We start from the raw sequence: 22,834 nt of genomic DNA, 5'->3' as shown, positions 1-22,834 counted from the left end.
CTGAGGCAGATTTCAGCTCAGTTCTTCAGTCTCTGGCAGAGCCAAGCTGAGTGAGAGCAGGGCACAGGTTCCATCTGCAGTGACCACTTCCCGTATTCCACCACATCCCCTGCTTTTGTTTTACTCACTTGTGCTCCCAGCAGAGTCACTGCAAGGGGTTGAAGCAAAACCTCCTCAAAGCCCAGCCCTCCTCTTTCCTCTGCCTCTAATCCCTGTGATGGGAGGGCTCGTCCAGGTGCAAATGGTGCTGGGGGAAGCATTGGGATTGCTCTAAGGCAGTGATGGGCTTTTCCCAGGTGTTCCCAGGAGAAGCTGGAGCCAGGATGTTCAAAGCAGCCCTTCTCATGGGCTGTGGAAGCTGTTGAACCTTCATTTGTCGCCTTTATTTGTGTCATGAACACTTTTAAATCCACTTTTCTGTAGCTGAGTCCTCACAGGTGCAGGGCAGAACCTCCAAACCCCACAGGCAGAACCAGGCACTGAGTCTGAGGGATTTGTTTCAGCCGAAAAAAGGAAGGAGGAGATACTGGAGCCCCTGGGTGTGGTGGGTCCCAAATGAAACACCCCCCTCTGAAAGGACTTCAGGTTGAAAAAGTTCCTTTGAAATTTTGAAGGAGGAAAATCAAAATGTGAACAAAGTATCGATCCCCTTTGGGGGTGGGAATTAATTCAAGCCACTCTCTGAACATTTGCCATCCACTTCAAACTTTGTCATTTTCATTACTCAAAAATAGTGCAGCAAAGGCTTTGACTTTAACAGAGAAAAATAAAAAAAACAAGCAAACAAATTTTAAAAATACCCAAAATTTTGTCCCATGATGAGTTGTGGTCCCACCTTCCCCAGTCGTGTTTTCTCTGCCTCACTTTCCTCTCCAGTAAAACTTCCAACTTTACAGTATGTTCTAAAATCAAACAAAAAATCAAAAACAGGGCAGTGGGGAAAAGACTCAGAATCCTTTGAGAGCCTCATATATTCACTGGTCTCCAGAAACTGGAAATTTTAAGAGAAAAAACTAAACCACACTTTTGCAAATCACATGAGACCCATCATAAAATTGTCAGAGCTGGCAGTGCTGTAAAATCTATGATATCGTGGGCTGGATTTATGGACAAGAATCCTGAGGCTTTGGGATGTTTTTCTCCCTCAGCCCTCGAGGCACAACAGCAATTTTGGGGAGGTTGGCTCTGCCCTGGGAGCAGCCTGAGCAGCACAGGGGTGACTGTGCCCCTTCCAAGCATCCGTGCCTGAAGGAAAAACTCCACCAGTGCAGGTCTGGGGGCTGCTGGTGGGGAAAAATCTCCCAAACCCACCCAGCGTCGTGGCTGGTGAAACCTGAAATGTGGAGTGGCTGATAGGGGCAGACAAAGAGCTCTCTGTGCCTCTCAGGGCATCAAAATCCTCCCTAGGTACCAGCAGGGAGTGTTCCAGCCCAGGGAGGCAGCTGGAAAAACAGCATTGTGACCACAGCCCGGGGCTTGCTGCTCGCTCTTTAAAGGTGTTCTCAGCAGAGCTTGGCTTTCCTCCTCCGAGGAATTGCTCAGCCTGCTCCTATTTACTCTGCTTCGTCCCTAAAGGCCTGTTTGCCTTCTGCCTGGTGACGTTCCACGGCTCCTTGCCTCACCAAATTCCCTGCCCGTGAGGAGGAAGGGCCTCCAGTGCCTTCTCCACCCAGCTCACCAGCCCTGCTCCTCCTCCTCCGGAGCTCCCTTTGGAGCCCAGCTCCCTCCTCGCCCCGGGATACGGCTCTGCTGGGCTCTCCTTCCATCATCCCGGGAGCAGCCCAGGCCCAGCCCATCCCCAACACCCTCAGCAGGGTTTATGGAAACCACCAGAGGATGTTTGGGATGGTCGTCCTCGAGTTTCAATGCTTCTCATTATAGAATCATGGAATGGGTTGGGTTGGGAAGGACCTTAAAACCCACCCAGTGCCACCCCCTGCCATGGGCAGGGACAGCTCCCACTGTCCCAGGCTGCTCCCAGCCTCAATGTCCAGCCTGGCCTTGGACACCGCCAGGGATCCAGGGGCAGCCCCAGCTGCTCTGGGCACCCTGTGCCAGGGCCTGCCCACCCTCCCAGGGAAGAATTGCCAGTTCAGCTCTGAATAGGCTGAATTTTGCAACTTCTTTTGTCCAATTCCTCTTCCACTGACAAATGTAATTTCCCTCCTACTTTTGCTGTTTATTGTTATCGTCAGCATTATTATTCTTGGCTAAGAAATAAATCCATAAGCAAAGAAATCAAACAAATCATATCAGGCTCCCTGGAACATAAAATCACAATCAGAGGGAGAGGAGAACCGTCTTCTTGACAGCTGCTGGTGTTGTTTTGGACCACCTGGGAAAAAGTAGAAGCTCGAGGTAGAACAGGCACATCCACATCCACGCTGGGGGCCGCCTTTTCCTTTCACATCCTATCTGACGCCTGGGTACCTGCAGTCCTGCCCACTGCAATGGAATCGCCATATGGAAATGCCAGATTGACAAACTCCTTCAAAAGAGGAGGAAAAGGCTGTGTGGGATCCTCCCCACCACCTTTCCTTCGCCTTCATCCCAGATTTTGCTTCTGTGACAAGAGGTGATTCTGCCACTGATGGCCTCCCTGCTCCCATGCCAGTATGGCTCCAGCAGGCTGTATCCTCAGGGATCTTCCTGGTTTTCCCGCACCAAAACCCATCACAGAATCTCAGCAAAACCCCAAAGAGCCGAAAACCAAACCTGAGGAGCTCCGAGGAAATGAGTGGAGTTGGAAGCTTGAGCCTTTTCTCCCGAAGCTTAAGAAGTAATTTTCCATGGGAGTTTAGTTCTCCCTAATCCTCTCTGAGAAGGCTGGCAGGCATTTCTGGGGAGACCTCTTTACTTACGGGGTAGCCACTGCCCGTGTAATTGCACGGGAATCGCCAGCTAGGGATTAGGTGATTACACGATCAGCGGTGGGATAAGGAAGCCGGGAAAGCACCGCGGGGATGACGGCTGAATGCAGCATCATTGCTGCATCCCTCAACTCCACATGCAGTTTCCTCACCAGCCTCGGAGCTGTGCATGTTCTGGAGGCGCCCTGTGTGATTTAACGCAATGTTTGGGTGATTCCCTGCCGGTGGCTCCATGCAGACAAAAAGCTTTGCAAGAACCGAGGTCCCAGCCATGCCCCACACGCGGTGCCTGCGTCTCCTTCTGCCCACAAACCTTGTGGATACCCAGAGCGAGCTCCAGCAGCACATTTTGGCTGTGTCACACCCAACAACTGTGAAATGTTCTGCAAGCACGAGGCAGTAAAAGCAGAGACATCCGAAAGAAGGAAGTTTTATTGGAGCCAGAAGACTCTGTCCCACAGGTCCTTGGGACAGCAGGGTGGGAATATCACCGTGGAGTGACCCTGCTGCTCCTGCTGCCTTTCTGTGCCTTTGCAGGGCGGCCCTCGGTGTCCCTGCCATGTGGGACAGGCTGGGGACACCTCCTCAGCTCCTTCCATGCTCTTCCTGAGGTGGTCCTGGCTCAGCAGCCCCACAGAGCCACCCTTCCCGCCGGGCTTCCCAGCTGCCATCTCCTCATTCCCCTGGAGCCCATTTCCCCACCTGGCTTCCGCTTCCCAAAGCATCTCCCATCCTTTGCCAAGGCTGGGACACAACCCCACACCTCCCCTGGGCCAAACCCTTCCCACCAACCCCACTTCCATGGGAACAGGGCGGAGTTCCACCTCACTGGGGCTTCCCAGTGCCACCCCAGCACCCACGAAGGTCACTTCTAAATCCTCCTTGATGGGAAGGTGACCCCAGGAGGGCACGGCCCTGGGAGACCCAGGCAGGTCTGGAGCAGCCAAGGCCACAGCCCCAAGCTCAGCCCAAGCTCAGCCCATCCCTTCCTTCCCCCCTGGGATGTTGCACCTCCTCTGCTACGGCAGAAAAGAGTGACAATTAAATTAAAGGCATCAAGTAGGAAAAAAATCAAGTAAAACCACCCCATACCCAAAAATGCATTAAAAAATAGGTGGGTGCTCCCTTGCCCTTGGGAGTGTGTGGTGTTTGTCAGCCATAAATTGGCACACAAAAACGGGAGAGCGTAGCTAGGTAGGGATTGTTTTGTCTCCTCAGCTCCATGGCTTTGGATGCCCGTCTCGATTCCCTCCCACATCAGCATTTCCACACATTCCCACCCCTTTCCCAGCAGCTGACACGCAGGTATACCTCTTTAGTTAATTAGAATTACTTTTAATTAAAAATATATGTAAATTATATAGAGTGTGCACAGCTTGGAGAGAAAAAAAAAAAAAGAAGAAAAGAAAGCAAACTTCCATTTCAATAAAAATTTGAACCTCTTGGAATCAGCTGCTTTTGTGACATCCTCGGAGTTATTGGAACTCCCACGTATAAATAAATAGGACCAGGAAATTTTACACCTGAAATACTCTGCAGTAGACATTTTTCCTTGCACATATTTGCTTTTCCTTCTCTTTTTGCCTCCACCACTCCCAGCCTCTCAGGATCATTTTCTGCCCCTTTTAAGCACATTTATTTAATATCTTGCTTCACATACCCACACTGATATCCCTCTTTGTTTCCTTTCCTTTTGGAGAGGAAGCAAAGGAACACGGGAGAAAATGAAAGCCCTGGATTGCAAACAAGCGTCATCATCGTCATTTTTGTGAGCAGACTTTTTCCTCTCAGTGTCTGCACCCTCTCCCCCTCTCTCCCCGTGGCAGCTGGCTCACAGCCTGGCTGTCCACACGACACTAAAAATCCAGCAGGAGTCGAGCTGTGGATGTTTGCAAGCTTGGAAATAACCCCACGCTTCCGTCAGAGACAGCTGAGGGACCAGGAAAGACCAGGAGAGGGGAAAGGAAGAGGAGTGAGAGAATTACAAGTGGGAAAGGAGATGGGGGGATGGTTTATGGGATGGATCCTGGAGAGAATTTTGCAGGAATTTGTAAGGACACAGCTCCCTGTGGGAGCAATTTCTCTCTTGGCACAATGCCTGGGCAAGGCAGGTACTGGATTTCTTTATTTGGGGGTTCTCAGTACCTCTTTCTGTTGAAAAGGAACAAAGATAACACTAATGAAAAAAAAAAAGAGAAACACCACTCTAAAATCCACCCTTGGTAAAAAGGGCTGGTGTCTTTTTCTTTTTTTTTTCTGAGAAAATGGAAAGAAAAAATATATATATTATTATTTATTATATAACATTGTCAACATCAACACCACAAAAAAAAAAAAAAGTAACATCCTAATTGTTCTCGTTCAAGCATTCTGACCGTGGTGAGGAAGGCAGCAGGACTTTGGTGTCCCTTGGAGAACAAAAAGAGCAGAAGGGCAGGGGGGGACGAGGGTGGTGGCAGCAACACAAACTGGGTGGGACCGAGGAGGGGAAGAAGTGTGCTGGGCTGTTGGCTTTTCTTTTGAAACAAAAGAAAACAAAAGGGGGGTGGGGGCAAGTCACACGGAGGCCGATGGCTTCCAGCCGCGGTTTCAGTCAATGTCCGTCCCCCTCGAGTGCTAGCGGTGAACATTCCCCTCAAGGAGTCTTGCAGAATGCTTTGTTATCAACAGGGGGATCCTTTTCCTCTTCCCTCTCCCGTTTTCTCGGATTCTCCCGTGGCTCCGGCGCTTCCCTGCCCCCCTGGTTAGCTGTTCTCGCTCCACTCTGGCACCATCCCCACGCCGTGCACCGAGTGGTACTGGTGGGGCGACAGGGTTCGAGGCACGCCGTGGGAATACAGGAATTCCGCCGGCTGGAGGCTGCTGGGAGGGGACTGGATGCCCGTTTGAGGTCCACACTGCCTCACGATGGGCTGGTGAGAGCTTTGGTGCTGGAACATGCTGTGGGTGTCGGCGATTTGGGGCGACGTGTGGTTGGCCACGCTGCCCAGGCGGGGCATGAGCGGCCCCGAGGTGAAGTGGGCAGAGAAATGCTGGTAGGGTAACCTGTCCATGGGCTGCATGGCAGACACTGTGCAACTGCTGTACGAGGGCACGCTGGGCCACGTGTTACAGCTGATGTCCTCCAGGCTGGGCACGGGCTCCGTGGGCGGCGCCGAGCTGGCGTACATGCAGGCCTGGCGCTGCGCCGACTCAGTCCTGTACGACGTGTTCAGTCCCTGCTGCTGCGGGTAGCTGGACCTGTAGAAAGGGTCCTCATCTGCTGGAGAGGTTTCCATGTAGGGCTTCTTGTAGGGATGCTCGGTGGTGGAACATTCCTCATCTGCTGGGAGAGAAAAGTCCTGGTAGCCACCAAGGATAACGTGCCCGCAGCTGAACTGTCCTGGTTTTACCAAGGACAGCCCGACACAGCCCTCAGTGTAAATCCCCACCAATTCCTCGGAACAGATCTCAACCTATCCTGTGGAAAACAAGCCTTGCACTTGGCCCTCTCTGCTGGAGTGGGGAAGGGATTAGCCAGGAGCTCTGGGAGGAAAATCGAGATGCTGGAGGGATCCTGAGGTTTATCTTGCCTGGTGATCCCACCACACACTCCCCATCTCCTTCCCGCTGCCACTTTGACCCGAGGAATAACATCTGCCTGTGATCTCGGCACCTTCCAGGGTCCCCACTCCCAGCCAGGAGGCTCAGAGCTGGTGCTGGCAACTCAAATCCTTTACAACAAAACACTTCCACAAGAAAAAGAGACAAAAAAGGAGATCACAATAAAAATCCTCCCAGGAGAGCACCAGCGATGGCACGGTTGGGACAATCAGATTTGGAGTTTGACAGTCCCAGCCTTCAGCTGTGCCAAGGCAGCTGGGCACACAAATCCGCACGGGGCTGTGGGCACATAAATCCACACAGGGCCGTGTGCTGGAGCCAAGGGGAACAAAGGAGAAAAGTAAATTTCACAGCTAGAAACAACAAGGCCCATCTTGCAGAGCCCTTTGTTTCCTGCAGCATCCCCAGGCCAGCAGAGGGAAGAAGATAAATAATTTAGGTGAAATCTCCAGGGTGAAGCCAAATGACTAAATGAATGTGCACTTATTTATTCATTCGCAGGGTCATCAAATGAAATCCAGCTCCGCTGGAATGGATGGCAACATTCCCAGGGACGAGCACTTCGCTAAGAGATTTTAAGGACAACGTGGCAAGGGAAGGGGAGCTTGTTCTGACACGGATTAACTTTGCTGCTGCTTCAAAAGCAAGATTTCTGGTGCAGGCAGGAAAACATCCCACTTGGTTAGAGCCCTCCTGGCTGCACCCTTTTAGCAGGGTCAGATTTGAAAGAAATTTGGAACAAGTTACCCTTTACAATTTTTTGAGCTGTAATTTTTTTCACCCCCGAAATACAAAGGAGATAAAAAACCCCAGTTTCACAGAGAGGAGGATTGAGTGCAGCTGCCCCACAAGATGTTGCTGCCAGGCTGCTCGGGGGGGAATGTTCATGTCACACCTTCAGGAGGGGCAGGTGGGCAGCGCGGGCACCTTTTGTTTCTTCTGAACACACGCCTGCACATAACCCTTATTGCTGTGACCAGCCCCGAGGGCACCCCTGGAAGCTGCACCCTCTCTGCATGCAAAACAACCCATTATTCCCACCCAGGGCTCTTCCAAGTCCATCTGGACCAGCTGCTGCTGTTCATCTTGGTCCGACAGTCCCCCAAAGAGCAGGTACTGAGGGACAGCGTGGGGACATTCCCCCCAGTGGCCTTTGGCTTGGTAATACCATAAACTCAGCTGCAAAGGCACAGTCCCATTCCTTTCCTCCTGACAACGTCAAAGCCTGGCTCCTTCACCTCAGCAACACAGACCCTGATAATCGATTTCCTCCTCTGCCTTCCCTGTAAAAGCAGGATGGGATAAATGAGCAATTCCATCCCGTTTTTAAAACCAGCTGGGACAGTAAGCAGGGGGATACAGGAACGTGTCACCCTCCTTAGCCCTGCTCAGGTCCATGGTGTGTAGGAGCAGGGGAGAGGATGGAGCCCCCCGAAAGCCAAAAGCTGGAGACACAGGTCCAACCTTCCCCCGATCTCAGCTCCATGACAGGAGGGACATCTGGAAGAACAGCCTGAGCCGGAGCTTTTATGGACAGTGTAAAAAGTTTGGATTCCTAACCCACCGCTGAGTAATAAGAGCACTGGGGTGGAAAAACAATGTCTTGTAAAATGCAGCATTGTTCTGCTAATAAAGTTTTCAGCATTAAACCGCATCACTCTGCTGGCACCAGAAATCATTGGCTTGGGGTTTGACTGTTTATTTTATTTTGATTTTTTTAAATATACAACACAAACCAGTCAAACTCTGTTTTTCCGTTGTGTAAAACTGCCTGACTTACAACCTGAGCTTGCTGATTTTTCCATTTAGCCCAGACATTTCTCTGCCTGCCGCAGCCCAGCCGGGCAGAGCCGCAGCGTCACGGAACCACTTCCAGAATCCAGCACAGGTGAAGAGGGAAAAACAAAGCCAGGCAGGATTTCAGTGCAAACCCCATGGGTGCCCTCTGTCCTTCTGTAAGCTCTCAGGACCGCTCTGCTGGCCCCTCTAGAGCCAAGCTCACCGATGTTTTGCGTGGAAAGGGATTTTAAGGTGTGTAAGGACCTTGTTCCCATCTCCAAACAGGACCTAGGCACTAACAAAAGATCACAGCCTGCCCTAACAGCTTCTGCCTGTCCTCCTGCCCCCCTTCCCAGTGATTTTCCCGTATATGGAGCCTCAAAGTGCTGGAGAGGGGAGAGAATGGTCCACGTGCATCCTGAGGTGGGATGGTGCAGACCAGAGAGCCTCAGCTGGTGCTGGCTGAGGGATTCACACCGGGCCAGGCCCTCTGGTCCTGTCCCACCGCTCCTCATGGAGGAGACCAGAGCCAGCACAGAGCAGCTGAAGAGCTTCCCCAGGGGGTGTGGAGCAGGTCAAGGGGTGGAAAAGGGACATCGTCAGCGACAAAAGGAGCACAAGACAAACAAATCTCTCATGCAATGCCAAATGTTGCAGTTTCAACTCATCCCACGGGCTCTGGAGCCTGGACAGTGCAGCTCAAGGCCATAATCCTGTCCCTCAAGGTCCTCTTGCCTCCTCCTATCAACACAAGCAGGACACAGGAGACACTGAACTGCCTGCTCAGGGTTTGATTCCCTGATGCTCCTTGTCCTTTTCCAGGTGCTCCTGAGCCCTCAGGGGAGTTTTGGCCATCCTGGGAGCTGTCCTGACCATCCCCCACTGTTGTGGCTATTCTTGGAAGCCAAGCGTGGTGATCAGCTTGGGGAGCAGCCCCTCGATCCTGCACAAGCCTCAGGAAGCAGGAGGTGCTGCCAAGCAGGGGAAGCTGCCAGTGCCGGGGAGAAGCTGCTCCGAAGTGAATCCAAGGAAAACGGAGCCTGAAGAATGGGGTGGAAACTGGCTCCCTCACAAGGAATTTGATGATCTATCGAATGAAGGAGCCTGAGCGAGAGCGCTTCCAAGATTTCCGGTATTTACTGCTTCCAGCTGGGCTGTAAATACCACACAAATGGCTTTTTAAATGGAATTTTCCCAATTCCGAGATCGGGGCCGTGTAGAATGAAATGCAAACATGGAAAGTCTGTGGACTTCAGGGTGCGCTGGGCCCTCCTGTCCCCCTGGTGTAAATCAGGAGAGCTCCTTTTCACCCACGGCATTCAGCTCCCCAGGATGGAAAACAATGAAGAACGGGACACGACTGCTTTGGTTTTCAGAGCTCCCCCACACTTCCAGGGCATTACGGGAGGGAGGCTCATCCCAACTTTGTGAGGGAGACACGATGGGTGATTGTCACTAACTCTGTTGTTTTACCCAGTCTGGATTCCAGCATGGATCTGGCACGAGCCTGAAGAGCCAATACCAGGGTGCAAGAGCGACAAAGGTTGTCCAAGAAGGAAAGAACAAGTAAAATTCAGTCAAAATGAACATCTCTAAAGGGCAAACAAGTCCTAAATCCTAGGGCACGGAACCTAAGGCACGCCAGTCATTCCAGCTATTGCGCTGTTTGTGATGTGGCCGTGTTGTACTGGAACACGACAGGGTTGTGGGGCAGGGACCATCCAACCCCCAAAAGCTGGAATCTTTTCCACAGGCAGCACGGTGCCAGCACTGCCTGCAGAGGCACCTCTGGCAGCAGAGTGGATCACAGGATGGGGCAGGCTGAAGGGAGCACAGTGGGTTATCTGGCCCAAGCTCCCTGCTCCAGCAGGGCCATCCCAGAGCACCGGGCACCGGACTGTGTCCAGAAAATTCTGGAATATCTCCAGTGAGGGGACTCCACACCCTCCTGGGCAGCCTGACTGGTGCTTGGTGACAGGAAAGTTCTTCCTCATGGTCAGGTGGAAGCTCCCAGGCAGCAGTTCCTGCCCGTTGTCCTGTGGCTGGACACCACAGAGCCTGCTCCATCCGCTGCACCTCCCTGCAGGCACTGACACACACTGATGGGGTCCCCTCTCTGTCACGGCTGGCCCAGCTCCCTCAGCCTTTCCTCCTCAGGGATATGAAGCAGCTGAAACCACAGTGCCACAGGAGTGTGGCTGCCCAGCAAATCCTGGGTGCATCCCAGCCCCCTGAACATCTCCTCCCCGCACAGGGCATCCCTTCCTCACCCTCGGTGTCCCGCAGCCACCCTGCTCTGGGCTCCACTGCATCTCTCCAGCTGCAGAGCAGCTCGAGCCTTGGCCAACTCATTGCGTGGCCAACCGTCGGCAGGATGAGCAGCGTGTCCTCCAAGGAGACACCCCACGCCTGAATTTTGTCCTGCAGACTCTTTGAGTGAAAATCAAAGCTGGGTGGGATGTGGGAGAAGTCAGTTCAACAAAGAGGTGCCTGTTCTTGAGGAGGAGGTGGAAAGGCATCCCTGTAGCTGCACCGAGCTCATCAGAGCAGGAAGGAGATGGAAGATAAATCCTTCCCCAGGGTTATGTCCAAGTTAGGGGCCTGAAGGACACGGTCCTCGCTGGTTGGAGCCAGTGGATTCTGCCACGTCCTTCTTCTCCCTCAGAGTGCCAACTTGACAACTTTTATGACCTCCCCAGGGAGAGGCTGTTCCAGTTGCCTCCTGTTCAGCATCGCAAGCATCCCAGAAATCTGCCAAGTGGTTGGGATTGTGTAAGGCTGGGAGGGAGCAGAGGTTTAGAGGGATGGCTGTGTAGTCCACAGGATGTCTGAGAGACAGGATAATACAAGGGAAAACAAGCCCCAGTATCCTAACTGGGATGTGGGGCTAAATGAAAGACACAAGGCAAGCTGCCTGCTGCTGAGGCCTTCTGGGCTTCTCCAAGCACAACAATGGGACAGGGAGAGGTGGAGAACAACCAGAAAAAAGACAAAGCTCCAGCTGCTCTTTGTGTCAGCCTAAAAGTCCACATCAAGAACTGCAGCCACTCCTCGGTGAGATACAGGGTGGGAGGGTCCTCTCAGGACCAGTGACTGTCACATGCCATCAGCAATCCCAGTGTGGGGCTGGGATACAAGGCAGGACAATCCCTGCCATTCCCCACGCCTGGAGCAGCGATCCCATTGCAGCACACTGGGGTCATTCCCAATGCTGTGACCCTGTCCTCCCACCTGCACACTGGGAATTACCAGATTGGGAGCTCTGGGATGTGTCCTTCCTTCCCTCCTCAGCCAGGAGAGCATCACCTCCCTGAAGCCTTCAGAGATAACAACCCCTGGCAGCCCTGCTGCTCTCCCCTAATGTGATTCCATATCAGATCTCCACGCTGAATCCATCTTGCCTTGACAGCTAAGAACAACACTGCCAACCACAGAGAATAATCCTTGTCTTAGGTCACCAGGGAAGCAGAAGTTGAACAAGGTTCCTTTGAGTTGGGTGAACACAGAGCTGCTCCTAGCTGAGCCTAACCCAAGGCTTGGCCCTGATTGAAAAGGATGCAGAGAAACATCAGGAGATGTCAAAGCTCCTGAAGGAGACTGGCTTGGAAAACAGTGGTGGAATTCATCCCAGAAGATGCAGACAGCAGCTGGTCTGGAACCCAGCTGAAGTGCCCTCTGCCCCCGAGGGCACTTATCCATAACCACAGCCTTGGGAAAGGAAATAATCTGCTTGAGATAAATCCTGAACTGCCTGAGGAGGAGTCAATGCTTGGGGAGTGGATAATCCAACACAATCAATGAGATTTCCAGTGCAGAAAATGGACAGAGGGGCAATAGGAGCAAACACACTCCTGCTTTAGGGTTTTCTGAGGTGGTGAGGCTTGGTAACTGTTCAGCAGAAATGTAGGAAAGCAGGAGAACTGTGAGGGAAAACGCAGAAATGAGAGGCTGGAACAGCAAAAAAAGAGGAATACTATACAGAGGATTCTTTTCCTGTGTCCAACAAAGATCCTTGCTGGTGCTGGAAGGAGGTTCCGTGCTCAGTGACATGAAACCTTGGATCACGCTCTGATTTATCCCAACCAAATTGCTCGTCTCTAGCAAATTGATTTTTTTTCCTTTTAATTAATTTCACTTTGCAAAGGGCTGCTCAGCAGCTCGGGCTGGCTCTCTGGATCCCATTAACTTTGTGCTTCTTTCCTGTAAGCCCTGCTGGCTGTTTTCGATTTACCCAAGGCACGGGGAGGGGAGAGCAAAAGGCGCAGGGAGGGAAGCAGAGGCTCGGGGACACCCAACCCGCGGAAGAAGCCGGTGCTATCGGGCAGGACACTGCTCCTCTTTGATTAAAGCATTTGGCGGCTTTGATAAAAGGCCCTTAACTGCTTGTGCCACTGCAGCCATGGCTGAGATAATGAGGGGCCATCGGTCCTGCAGACAAGGCTCCCTCGGCCGTCCCTGCGCTGTCGCGAGGGCCGCGCAGGCCAAAGGGGCCGGGGAGCTTTAGTCCAGGGCAGATAGTCGTGCCTTTTGTGACAATAAGAGGAAGTGAGATAATTGGGGGATTGAGGGAAACCACCCATGGAGACACCACTTAGCGGGAATCCCAAAACTGGAAGGAAAGCTCTGCTGATTCCTTATCGCGGTACAATGCGGAGGCGAATGATGAATTGCCCCGCGGGGCAGGGACACGCAGCAGTCAAGGATCGTCCCAAGGGCTGGCTGCCATTTGGACCAGCTTGGTTTGGTTAGTTTCGGCAAAAGGGGGAAGAGGAGAGGGGAAGGCTCAGCTCCCAGGACAGAGGAGCTGAGGAAGGACTCCCAGGAGCTGCAGCTCCCAGCACCAAGCAGGGATCACAGGCTGGGACCTTCCGTCACCAGTAATGGGACTTTGCGGCACCCCAGCACCTCACACCCACAGCAGCCCAGGGGTAAAAGAGGCCACACACCCCACCCCTGACCTGGGGGACACTTTGGGACGCCACAATCTCCTTATTCCCTGCCATACAGCCAGCTCGAGGCCAGCATCCCCATTTCCAGTCCCAGCTCTGGCACATTCTATGTGAGCACAGTCACCTGGTCAGCTGCAGGGGACAGAAGATGCCACCTGTTTTCCAGTGATCACCTCAGTCTCAGGAAAATATTGGGATTCCTCAGCTTTTTTCACTTTGCATACCTGTACACGACACACGTGCTCCTACAACGTCCAGGGATTCGCCAAGGAGTGGGAGAGAATTCCAGTGCCCTCCCGCCTCCTCTGCCAGCACTTCCCAGTGTTCCCCACCTTCGACTGTCTGTACATCCCAGTGCTCCAGGGGTTATGTTGCTAAAAATAATGACGTATCTGACTGACAGGGCCGTGCAGGGAAGCGGGAAGGGATCTGCTGTGGGGACAAATTCCTGGTGCACTCAACGCCACCCTGTTTGCTGCCTTCTGGTAGCTTTTCCACGGAGTAAATCCTGACAAAGGGAACGGGGTCGGCACAAACCAGCTCCTGCCCACCCCTTGTTGCATCCAGCCCTGGAAATCCCCTATTTTTTTCCAAGTAGAACTGACCTAAAGCTTTTGCTATCTCAGTCCTACAAGTGGTGCTGCATCTAAGCGTTCCCACTGCTTTGGGAGAGGAAGGAAGAGAGCAGGAGCCACTTGCTCCTGCCCAGAACAATTATCCCATCACTATCAGGGGCTCTTCACGCCAGGACGAGCTGAGCAGTCAGTGGAAAGCCCTCCCAGTTTGATCCCTGCAGCTCTGTCAGAGCAGGTCAGTCGCAGCAGAAGGGAAGGAAAGTGGATATCCTGGTTTCCAACCCCAGGCCCCCTTCATCAGCCCGAGCATTTCTGCAGACAGAAAACTGCCTCCCAGCTGTGAGACAGCCCTGAGCCAAAAACTGGGCAAAATGCAAACTGTCAGGGTATCTCCAGCTGGAGATTAACCCTGTCTGAGGGTGCAGATAAGTCATCTTTATCTCCAGCACCAGCTATCTTTCCAAATGTGGATTCACCCTGGGTGAAAGGCACTGCCCGCTCCCAAGCAGCTCATTCCCAGCCTGCCAGAAATGGGATTGTAGGTGAGAGGAGTCTCACTCAGCCTGGGGGAGCTGCCCACAAGCCTCATCCCTCTCTCATCCTCCAGCAGCACTTTTTGAGTGCTGTTTTTGCCAAAAAAATCAACTATTGGAGGCGGGAGATGAAGGAAAGTATTTTCTCACTAAATACCTAAAATATTCCCTTTCTTTCACGTTGATGTTTTTCCATCCACAAAGACAGTTGTCCCTGGGGCTGTCCGAGGGGAAACATCGGGAAACAAGGCTGACAGTCACGTTAGGAGGGGGCAAACAGGGAGCAGCCAAGCTCTGACCTTTTCTCTTGGTGCAGTGGTAGATCTGGCCGTGCTCCTGGGAGATGGGGTAGGGGTTGGCAGGCGGCAGCAGGTCCTGGGAGGTGCTGGACACCCCGTTCTCACACTGGTACTGGGAGCCCAGGTTGGAGGAGGCAGAAAGGACCCTGGTCTCGCCGCTGAAGGGGCTGTGATTCGAGGACACCTTTTGTCTCACTGTGCTCCTGGGAACAACTGGGTACTCTTTACTACAGGCAAAGAAACAACAAAAAACAAAATGAAAAACAAGTCAGCAAAGCAATCAATTAATAAATAGATCAGAGGATTCATAAATGAGGGCAGCACATTAGTGTCACGGAGTTTGTTTAGGCTTTCAGGGAAACGCAGACATCCCTCCCAGGAGGCTGCAGCCCCGTCACACTTCATCCATGCACTTGTTACTCCCTTTCCTTTAGTCCCCTTAAAGTCATGCCTTTTCCACCACTGCTGTTTTTTACCCACACATGAAATAGATAAATGCAGTTTTAGCAAAATAAAGAAGATTTATATTTCCACATTGTAGCAGTTATAAGCTATATACTATTTATAATGGATCTGCAATATGCACACACATGTAAATAAAAACCTCATTTCTGCCAAGCTCACTTGGAAGTGAATTAAATATTTAGGTCTACTTTTTTTCCCTTATGGTGGTTGTTCCCATTCCTTTTCCCTGGAGTCTGTCAGCCTGGTTGTCGTGGATGGGGGATCCCTGCACTACAGAGCAAGCCCAGAAAAGAGAAACAAATAAATCACCGAGATTTGATACACACCAGAGCCTCAGCAGAGCCAGGATGGGAGGGAAGGCCTGGACTGTTCCCTTGCTCCCAGATCTGGTTGGAAGTTGGGATGCTTTCCCAACACAGGCTGGAAATCCTCTCTCCTCAAAGACCCTACAATGTTTTTTGGAGGCGTTTCTCCAAACACATCGGCAGTGTGGCAACCCCGAAGATGATTCCTGCTCTGCAGGGAGAACTGAAGCTGAATAGGGGAGCTCAGACACTTCAGGTGAGGCACAGGTCTCCTCCTGAACCCAAAGACTTGCTAAAATGCACAAAGATCAGGTAGTACAGCACCCCAAAGTGTCACCCGGCTCAGAGCAGCCACAAAGTGCTGATTCCAGCACAGGTTTTCTCCTCTGAGGCTGCAACCATTGGACCAAGCTGGCTTTGAGGTGCCCCCCTCAAGTGTCCAAAATCATCGTGCTGGAGCAAGGACAGCTCCTTAAATCCCATCCACAGGCTCACCTGGCCACTTCCATGCAGAGGAGGAGCCTGAAGCTCCAGTTACACCCCTCAGACAGGACCCATTGCCGTAGAACTCAGAACTTATTTACGAAATTTAACAATAACAATTACATAAACCTGCCCCAGCAGGGAGCTTTCATCCAAACCACTGCAGTGGTGGCTGCCAGAAACACCAGCAACCGAGCTGGAATGGATGGGAAATTCACCCAGGAGCTCAAACCCAAAGAAATGTGACTCTGGCTGGGCCCTGAAAGCTTTCCAAACCCCGGGCACTGGGGGCTTGCCAAGGAGAGCCTGTTCCAAAGGTGGGGTTTCAGCCCCTGAAGCAGCATTTTCTCAGAACTAAAATCCAGGCTGTGCACGAGGAACAAGAGAGAGATGGACCAGAGGAAGCAGAGGTTTATCCCCTGGATGTTGAAGGCAGCAGCGGCTGTCAGGATGCGTGGTGGGATTCAGAGCACCTGCCTGACATCCAGCGCTTCATCCCATCGGGGTCTCTTGCTGGAGGGCAGCTTGGGTGCCTTCTGGGGAAGGTCAGGAGCTGGGGCCATCAAACCTCAGGGATGACCCTCAGATCTCCTGGGTTCTAAGGGATCTCCCAGCCCTCCCAGGCCATGGTTTTGAGCTGCCTGCTCCACCTTCCCCCCGTGGTCCTCGAGGAAATGGTACCAACACCACAGCCCTAAGCTGCAGCCCCACCTTGCTTCCCTTCCAGGGAGACATCCACGAGGGGGCCACGCCTGGATGCGCCCTCAGCTCTCCTTCCTGGGGAGAGGCTGCCTGGATGGGCTGGGTTCATCTCTCTCAGCCCCACACAGCCAACATCCAATTCCCAAAAAACCACAGAGCCTCATTTTGTTTCCAGTGGGTACCCAGAGCTGGGGTGGAGGAGAAGGAGGGACGTGCCATGGCATGGTGCCAGGCCGTGTGACACTTAAGGACAGTTGTTACTGGTAGATTTGGCCACGGTGGAGAAACCTTGCGATTCTATGACCATTTTCAGGGGATGTCTCTGGAGCATGGGATGAGATCTCTGTGGGGGTTTCTGACCATAAATTCTCAGAGGGACCCCATAAAGGTCAAACCCTTGCTGTGCCAAGCCCCACACAAACGCTGAGGAGCCATCCCCACCCCAGGTACTTCTCACCCAAACCAGCATTTTCTCTCTTTCAATGGAGAGCTGAGAGCAGGAAAAAATTAACAACCCAATTAGGGATTTTTTTCCTTGATTAAAGAATATTTTCAATGGTGAAGGTGAAAAGAGACCTCCAAGGTTTTTGACCAACACATTGTCAAGTGAACCAGAGCACTGAGTGCCATGTCCAGTCATTCCTTGGACAGCTCCAGGGTGGGGATTCCACCACCTCCATGGGCAGCCCCTTCCAATGCCTGGCCACCCTTTCAGTGAAGGAGCTCCTGCTGATGTCCGAGGTGAAGCTCAGCTCCTCTCTCGCCACGAAGGAGCTCTTTGTCTGTATTTTTACCCCAAGTGCTGGATCATGGGGGGGTGTCGGGTGCCCAGTTCCTTCCAGGCTGCATTTCCCAGGGAATAGGACAATCTCCCTGGAGGTAAGAGAGGGCTGTGGTGCTCTGTGGGACACAGCAGGAGCTGGGAGTTCTGCAGGAGAGGGAACAGGTTGGAGTCACCAGGTTTGCAAACAGCAATTCCCAGGAGCTATCGCAGTAACAGCTCTCCAGACTGAAGCGTTTCCATTTCAGTCAAAACACGTTGGGTGCTATTTTTTTCCAAAAAATCAGCTGTTGGAGGAGGGAGACGAAGGCAAGTATTTTCTCACTAAATATCTCAAATATTCCCTTTCTTTCACTTTGATGTTTTTCAACTCACAAAGGCCGTTACCTCCATAATTTGACATATTCCTCCTTAGAGGAGCTGAGCTGAAATCAATCTTTGGTATCTTCTAAAGCAACAATCACCTCAAATTATTTATATTTTTTCCTCAGCCCACTCAATATGTAGAGCGCACAACTATCATTTTTAAAGCCTGAAGGACAAACTAAAAGGGATCAAATTCTTTTTTTTTCTCCTAAAAATCACTATTCCCAGAAGAGTGGTTGTAATCCTGAGCTACAGTTTAACAGAATGAAAGGTTTCTGTCATGTCCAGAAATTTTGGTGTCCAAAAAAAACCTGTAGCAAAGTAAAAAGGGGGGGAAAAAAAGCATTAAAGCTCGACTTAAGCAATGTAGGAAATTGTCCACACAGCAAGGAGGAGGTCATTGCTCCTGGGCCACAACATGAGTTAGCCTATTAACACCCCCATGTAAAACTTCCTTTTTTTGCATTGAAATTTGCAAAATTAGAAGAAGTTTTTAAAAAAAGTTGTTTCGGAAAAGAGTTTACAAGGAGAAACCTGTCATTGGTCTATTTAAAATCTGTTGGAGGCTAATAATGAATATTTAGTTGCTGTATTAAAATAGCAGAAGGGAGCAGGGAGGAGTCACACACGGGGCTCTGCAATATTTTGATTTTTTTTGTTTTGTTAAACAAAAAGGTTTGGTTTAAAGTTTTGTTGAAACTTTGGGAGAGAAATCAGGGATGAGGCCCAAGACCATCGGAGCTGAAGTCGGGACTCTGTTCTTATCTCCCACCTGGCCAGGGGGTTTCCCAAACCCACAGGGTCAGACACCAGCTCTGCAGAGCCTTCCCAATAGCACCCCCATTCCACTTAAAATTCATCATAAAACCCCAATCCTACAGATGGGCCCTGACAAGTGAATCCCTCCTGCAGTTCCAAATCCCAAATCCCACCTCTGCCAGGTGGAATTAGGAGCTCAGTCTCATTTTCTCTCCTGACAACTTCCCCTTTCCCTGGCCAAGCGACGCTCTCACCACGACAGCCTCCAGAGTTTTGTAAGGTCACTTTTGCCACAAACTCGTGGCCAGCAAAGAGCCCAAAGGAGCAAATTCAAGGTGATTTTGCAATCTCAGAACCGGAAACCTTGTTGCCTACTGCGGACTAATAATAGCTGAAAAAATGATGAATACAGACCTTCCCAGAGCAACACCCAGTTCACTTTCTTGCTTACTACTACACTCTAATCATTTTCCGTGTCTTTTCATGTGCAGACCTGAAGTTTCCTGATGTACCAGCCAAGGCAGAGCAAATGCAGCTGCCAGACAAAAGCCTGGTTAAAAACCTCTGCAAAAATCCACAGTTTAGAGCCAGGAAGCTCCTGCATTGAGCATGCAACCCCTACCGGCCCTAAACAAATTATTTTAGAAGATGTTCTTGATATTTCTGCAACAAAACCCTGCATACCTCGAGGCTTTCCAGGGCTGCTCTAGCTCACCATAACAAGACTTCAAAAGGCTTATTAAGTATCAGATCCCAAGGATCTGTTGGAGGTCAAGGTGAAGCATGGCATGGAAAAGGATTTCCTTCCCATGTTTTTACAGCACCCTTGGAAGCCCCTGAGCTGCCTAAATCCTGTTCACAATATCAAATCTTAGTCTAAAACCTGACCCAAGGTTGAACACAGGGATTCCCCTCCACTCTTCCCAAATTTCCAGGAAGTTTTAACTCCTCCTCCTCGGGCAGTCACAACAAAAGCACAAATGTTTGTCACCCTATCCGTGCTGTCCCCTCTATCCAGCACAGAATCAACCCCCAAGTCCAGATGTGCAAACACAACTCAATGGCTTTGGGGTTTATATTTCCCACACCACCAATTATTGTCCTTCCTGCTGAGGCTCAGGAGGAGGGAAGAAGTGGAAGTCAGCCATAACAGGCACAGCAAAAGGAAGAAGGGGGGGAAAAAAAGTGGCTGGAATAAACAGCCCATCTCCCAGGAAAAAAACCAAACCAAAACCAATTGTCAGCGTGCATTCATTTCAGCTGATTTCCAGCACACTGAAATAAAATCGAGCCACTCTCAAGAGGCTGTCTGGAAGTGGATAAACTACAGCAGGAAAGGACGTGGTAGGAGAGGAATTGCTGAGTGCTTCCTGCAGTCTCAGCCTCTGATGAAACATGGCCCCTGTCTGCGTGGGGAGCGCGGAGCAGCCACGCAGAGAAGGATATCCCAGTAACACAAGTCCAAGTGGCCACCGAGGAATAGGGGGCTCTGTTCTCTGCCCCACCCTCCTCCAACGCAGCAAATACCCTGAGCTTCCTGCCAGGACCCGAGGGGTCCCACAGCCCCGCACGGGAATCTCGGGCAGTTTAACAAGGCCAGGTGCTGGTGCTGCACCGAGGTTGGGGCAATCTTGGGATCAACCCAGGCTGGGGGTGAACAGATGGAGCAGCCCTGGGGAGAAGGGCTTGGGGCTGCTGTGGGGGAGAGCTGGACATGCCCCAGCACCCAGAAAACCTCCCACGTCCTGGGCTGCATCCCCAGCACCGTGGGCAGCAGGAAGGGGGGGATTCTGCCCCTGTGCCCCCTCAGGTGAGACCCCACCTGCAGAGCTGCCCCAGCCCTGAGCCCAGCACAGGAAGGACCTGGAGCTGCTGGAGTGAGGCCAGAGGAGGCACCAGGATGGTCAGAGGGATGGAGCAGCTCTGCTGGGAGGAAAGGCTGCGAGAGCTCGGATTGGAATTTCTCTCTGGAAAAGAGAAGGTTTCAGGGTGACCCACAAGAAAGTTGGAGGAAGAATGTTTACAAGGGCCTGGAGTGACGGGCGAAGGGGAAATGGCTTCACACAGACAGAGAATAGGTTTAGATTGGATATTAGAAAAAAAATCCATCCCTGGGAGGGTGGGCAGGCCCTGGCACAGGGTGCCCAGAGCAGCTGGGGCTGCCCCTGGATCCCTGGCAGTGCCCAAGGCCAGGTTGGATGGGGCTGGGAGCAGCCTGGGACAGTGGGAGCTGTCCCTGCCCATGGCAGGGGTGGGATGGGATGAGCTTTAAGGCGCCTTCAGCACAACCCATTCCACGATGATCCTGTGGTCTGTTACCAACTCCTCTGAGCAGCACAGCCCAAAATCACTGCAACAAACCCAAGAACCAGCAAGGAAAAGAACCAGGCAGAGATCAAGAGCTCTCATCAGCAGGCAAATAAAAAGGTAAAATTCTCCAGAAAAATATGCTGGAGTAAGAGGAACGCAAGAGGAGCTGGAGGATGGATGTGGGCTGGAGGCAGCACCTGCATCCCTTCGTGCTGGGCTGAGCTTCTGCTGATCAAATCCTGCTGGGCAGATCCCCCAAAGGAGGGGCAGTGACAGAAACTGCAGCTACCCTGTGTTTCCTGAGTGGCTTTCTCACTTCAAAAGAGGTGTGAACAAGTGAGGTCTGCACAGCTTCCTTTTGGATTTCATCTGAATTCCATCAAGTTCTACTGAAGACATCTCAAGCCTGCAGGTTCCACTGGGGCTTTGAGCAGGAAGATTTCCTGGGGGTGTGTGCTGGAGGAAAGCATCCGCTCCCCAGCAGATGTAACAGCTCCAAGCCTCACACTGAAAATGCTTCAGACAGAGGGAGACTCTTGGGAGGTCTCAGTGACAGAACCTGGGAAATGGAAGTGGATTAAAGATGCAATGAGAAGACACGAGAAGGACGAGGCCGTTTGCAGCAGTCTGAGATCGAGGCGCACAGGTCAGCCTGGTGCCTGAGTGCAGCGTTTGAACTGAATTCCCTGGCATTCCCAGGCTGGAATGCTGGGGAACACAATCCCTTTGGAGCCCAGAGGCTCACCCATTTCTCATTTGGCACCCCAAAACATGCTGTCACCTCTGTCACGCCAGCTCTGACTCATGGCACTGATTTTGTGTCCTCTGTGCTGGCCCTGTTTCTGTTCCCAATGACACATGGGAATCTTTGGAATAATTCCTTTGGAGCCAGGAAGATTGCTGTGGATTAGTGCCAAAGGCAGAAAACTGTGGCTCGTGATCTTTGACGGAGAAAACGCAGCCCCAGCGTCAGACTCTGCTGTCACTCCTCCCTGTCACGTGGATCGTTCTGGACTTTTTTATCACTTTTCAAGTGGCTCAGAGAGCCCATCGAGGGAGCCAAGAGCATCATTCCATGGCATCAGCATCCCCCTCAAAAGCCTTCCCAATAAGAAGCTTCAAGGGCTAAACTGCATTAATTTGAGCACAAAATAACCAGGCCCTGACACTCCAGAAGCACCTCAGTCCCCATAAGAACCACCACAGACAATGGGAGCTGCAGATGGGCAGCAAGAATTGGTTTCAGGGTTGACCAGAATTGCTCTCTCCATGCTCCAGACCCACAAACTCTTCTCCCCCGCTATTCTCTGGCAGTCGCAGATGACAGAAATTGATGTAATGGAAGCTGTGAGTTGCATGCAAGCCCCAATCACCCCATGATTTATCAGCACAGCTCTATTTGGACTCTCACGGGTGGAGAATTTGGAGGGCAGAGCCCTACACTGCAGATCTTGTCTCTGCACGAGCATCACCCTCTGTGGGTTCGCACCACGTGTTTTGCTCCTGCACTCCACATCAAATTCCCCTCAGCACAGGCAGAAGCCCCAAGTGAAGACAAAAGATTTTTTACAGCACAGAAGGGCAAGAGATCCAAAAGGAACACCTCACCCAAAATTCCCAGCACTACAAACACCCCAGATTTACCTGATTTCTCCTTTTCCACTGCAGCGTGACCACAGGGCCATGCAGTAAAGCTCGTATCCCTCTATGCCTCTTCCTTTCTTTTCAATGTTTTTGGGGTTTTTTCCCTAATCAAGAAAATCCCAAACTCAATCTCATGCTCAGGAACTTGAAAACTTTGACAAAGCTCTTCTTGCCAGAGGGCCCATCCTACCAAAGAAGCTGCTGAAGGCACTTTGTGCTTCAGGAGAGAAAGGCAGCAGGAGGAAAGGTGAAAATGAACATTCACTGGAACCTGAATCTCTCTGGAGCTCGTGGCTCCTCTTTTCCAGTGGAATCATCTGCTGCTGAAAGGCTGAACACCACTCCTGAGTGAATTTCTACCTGGACAGCCTTATTATTTTTTTTTCTGGGAAATAAGAGGGGAAAAACCAA

General features: G+C 51.6%; 1 protein-coding gene across 1 annotated transcript in view; it reads right to left on the bottom strand.

Moving 5' to 3' along the window:
* Positions 1-5,024: 5,024 nt before the first annotated feature.
* TBX5 (T-box transcription factor 5) overlaps positions 5,025-22,834 on the bottom strand; it is a 38,880-nt gene continuing 21,070 nt past the window's right edge. Inside the window, exons 8-9 of the mRNA XM_039561383.1 lie at positions 14,609-14,835; positions 5,025-6,192 (exon numbers count right to left, since the gene is read on the bottom strand). Of these exons, the coding sequence (XP_039417317.1) occupies positions 5,615-6,192; positions 14,609-14,835 (805 nt within the window). The 3' untranslated portion in view covers positions 5,025-5,614. The remainder of the gene's footprint in view (positions 6,193-14,608; positions 14,836-22,834) is intronic.

The sequence above is a fragment of the Corvus cornix genome, chromosome 15 (assembly GCF_000738735.6).
Source record: "Corvus cornix cornix isolate S_Up_H32 chromosome 15, ASM73873v5, whole genome shotgun sequence".
Lineage (NCBI taxonomy): Eukaryota > Metazoa > Chordata > Aves > Passeriformes > Corvidae > Corvus > Corvus cornix.
Note: the sequence above shows the minus strand (reverse complement) of the source record. Positions and strands in the feature narration are given on the sequence as shown.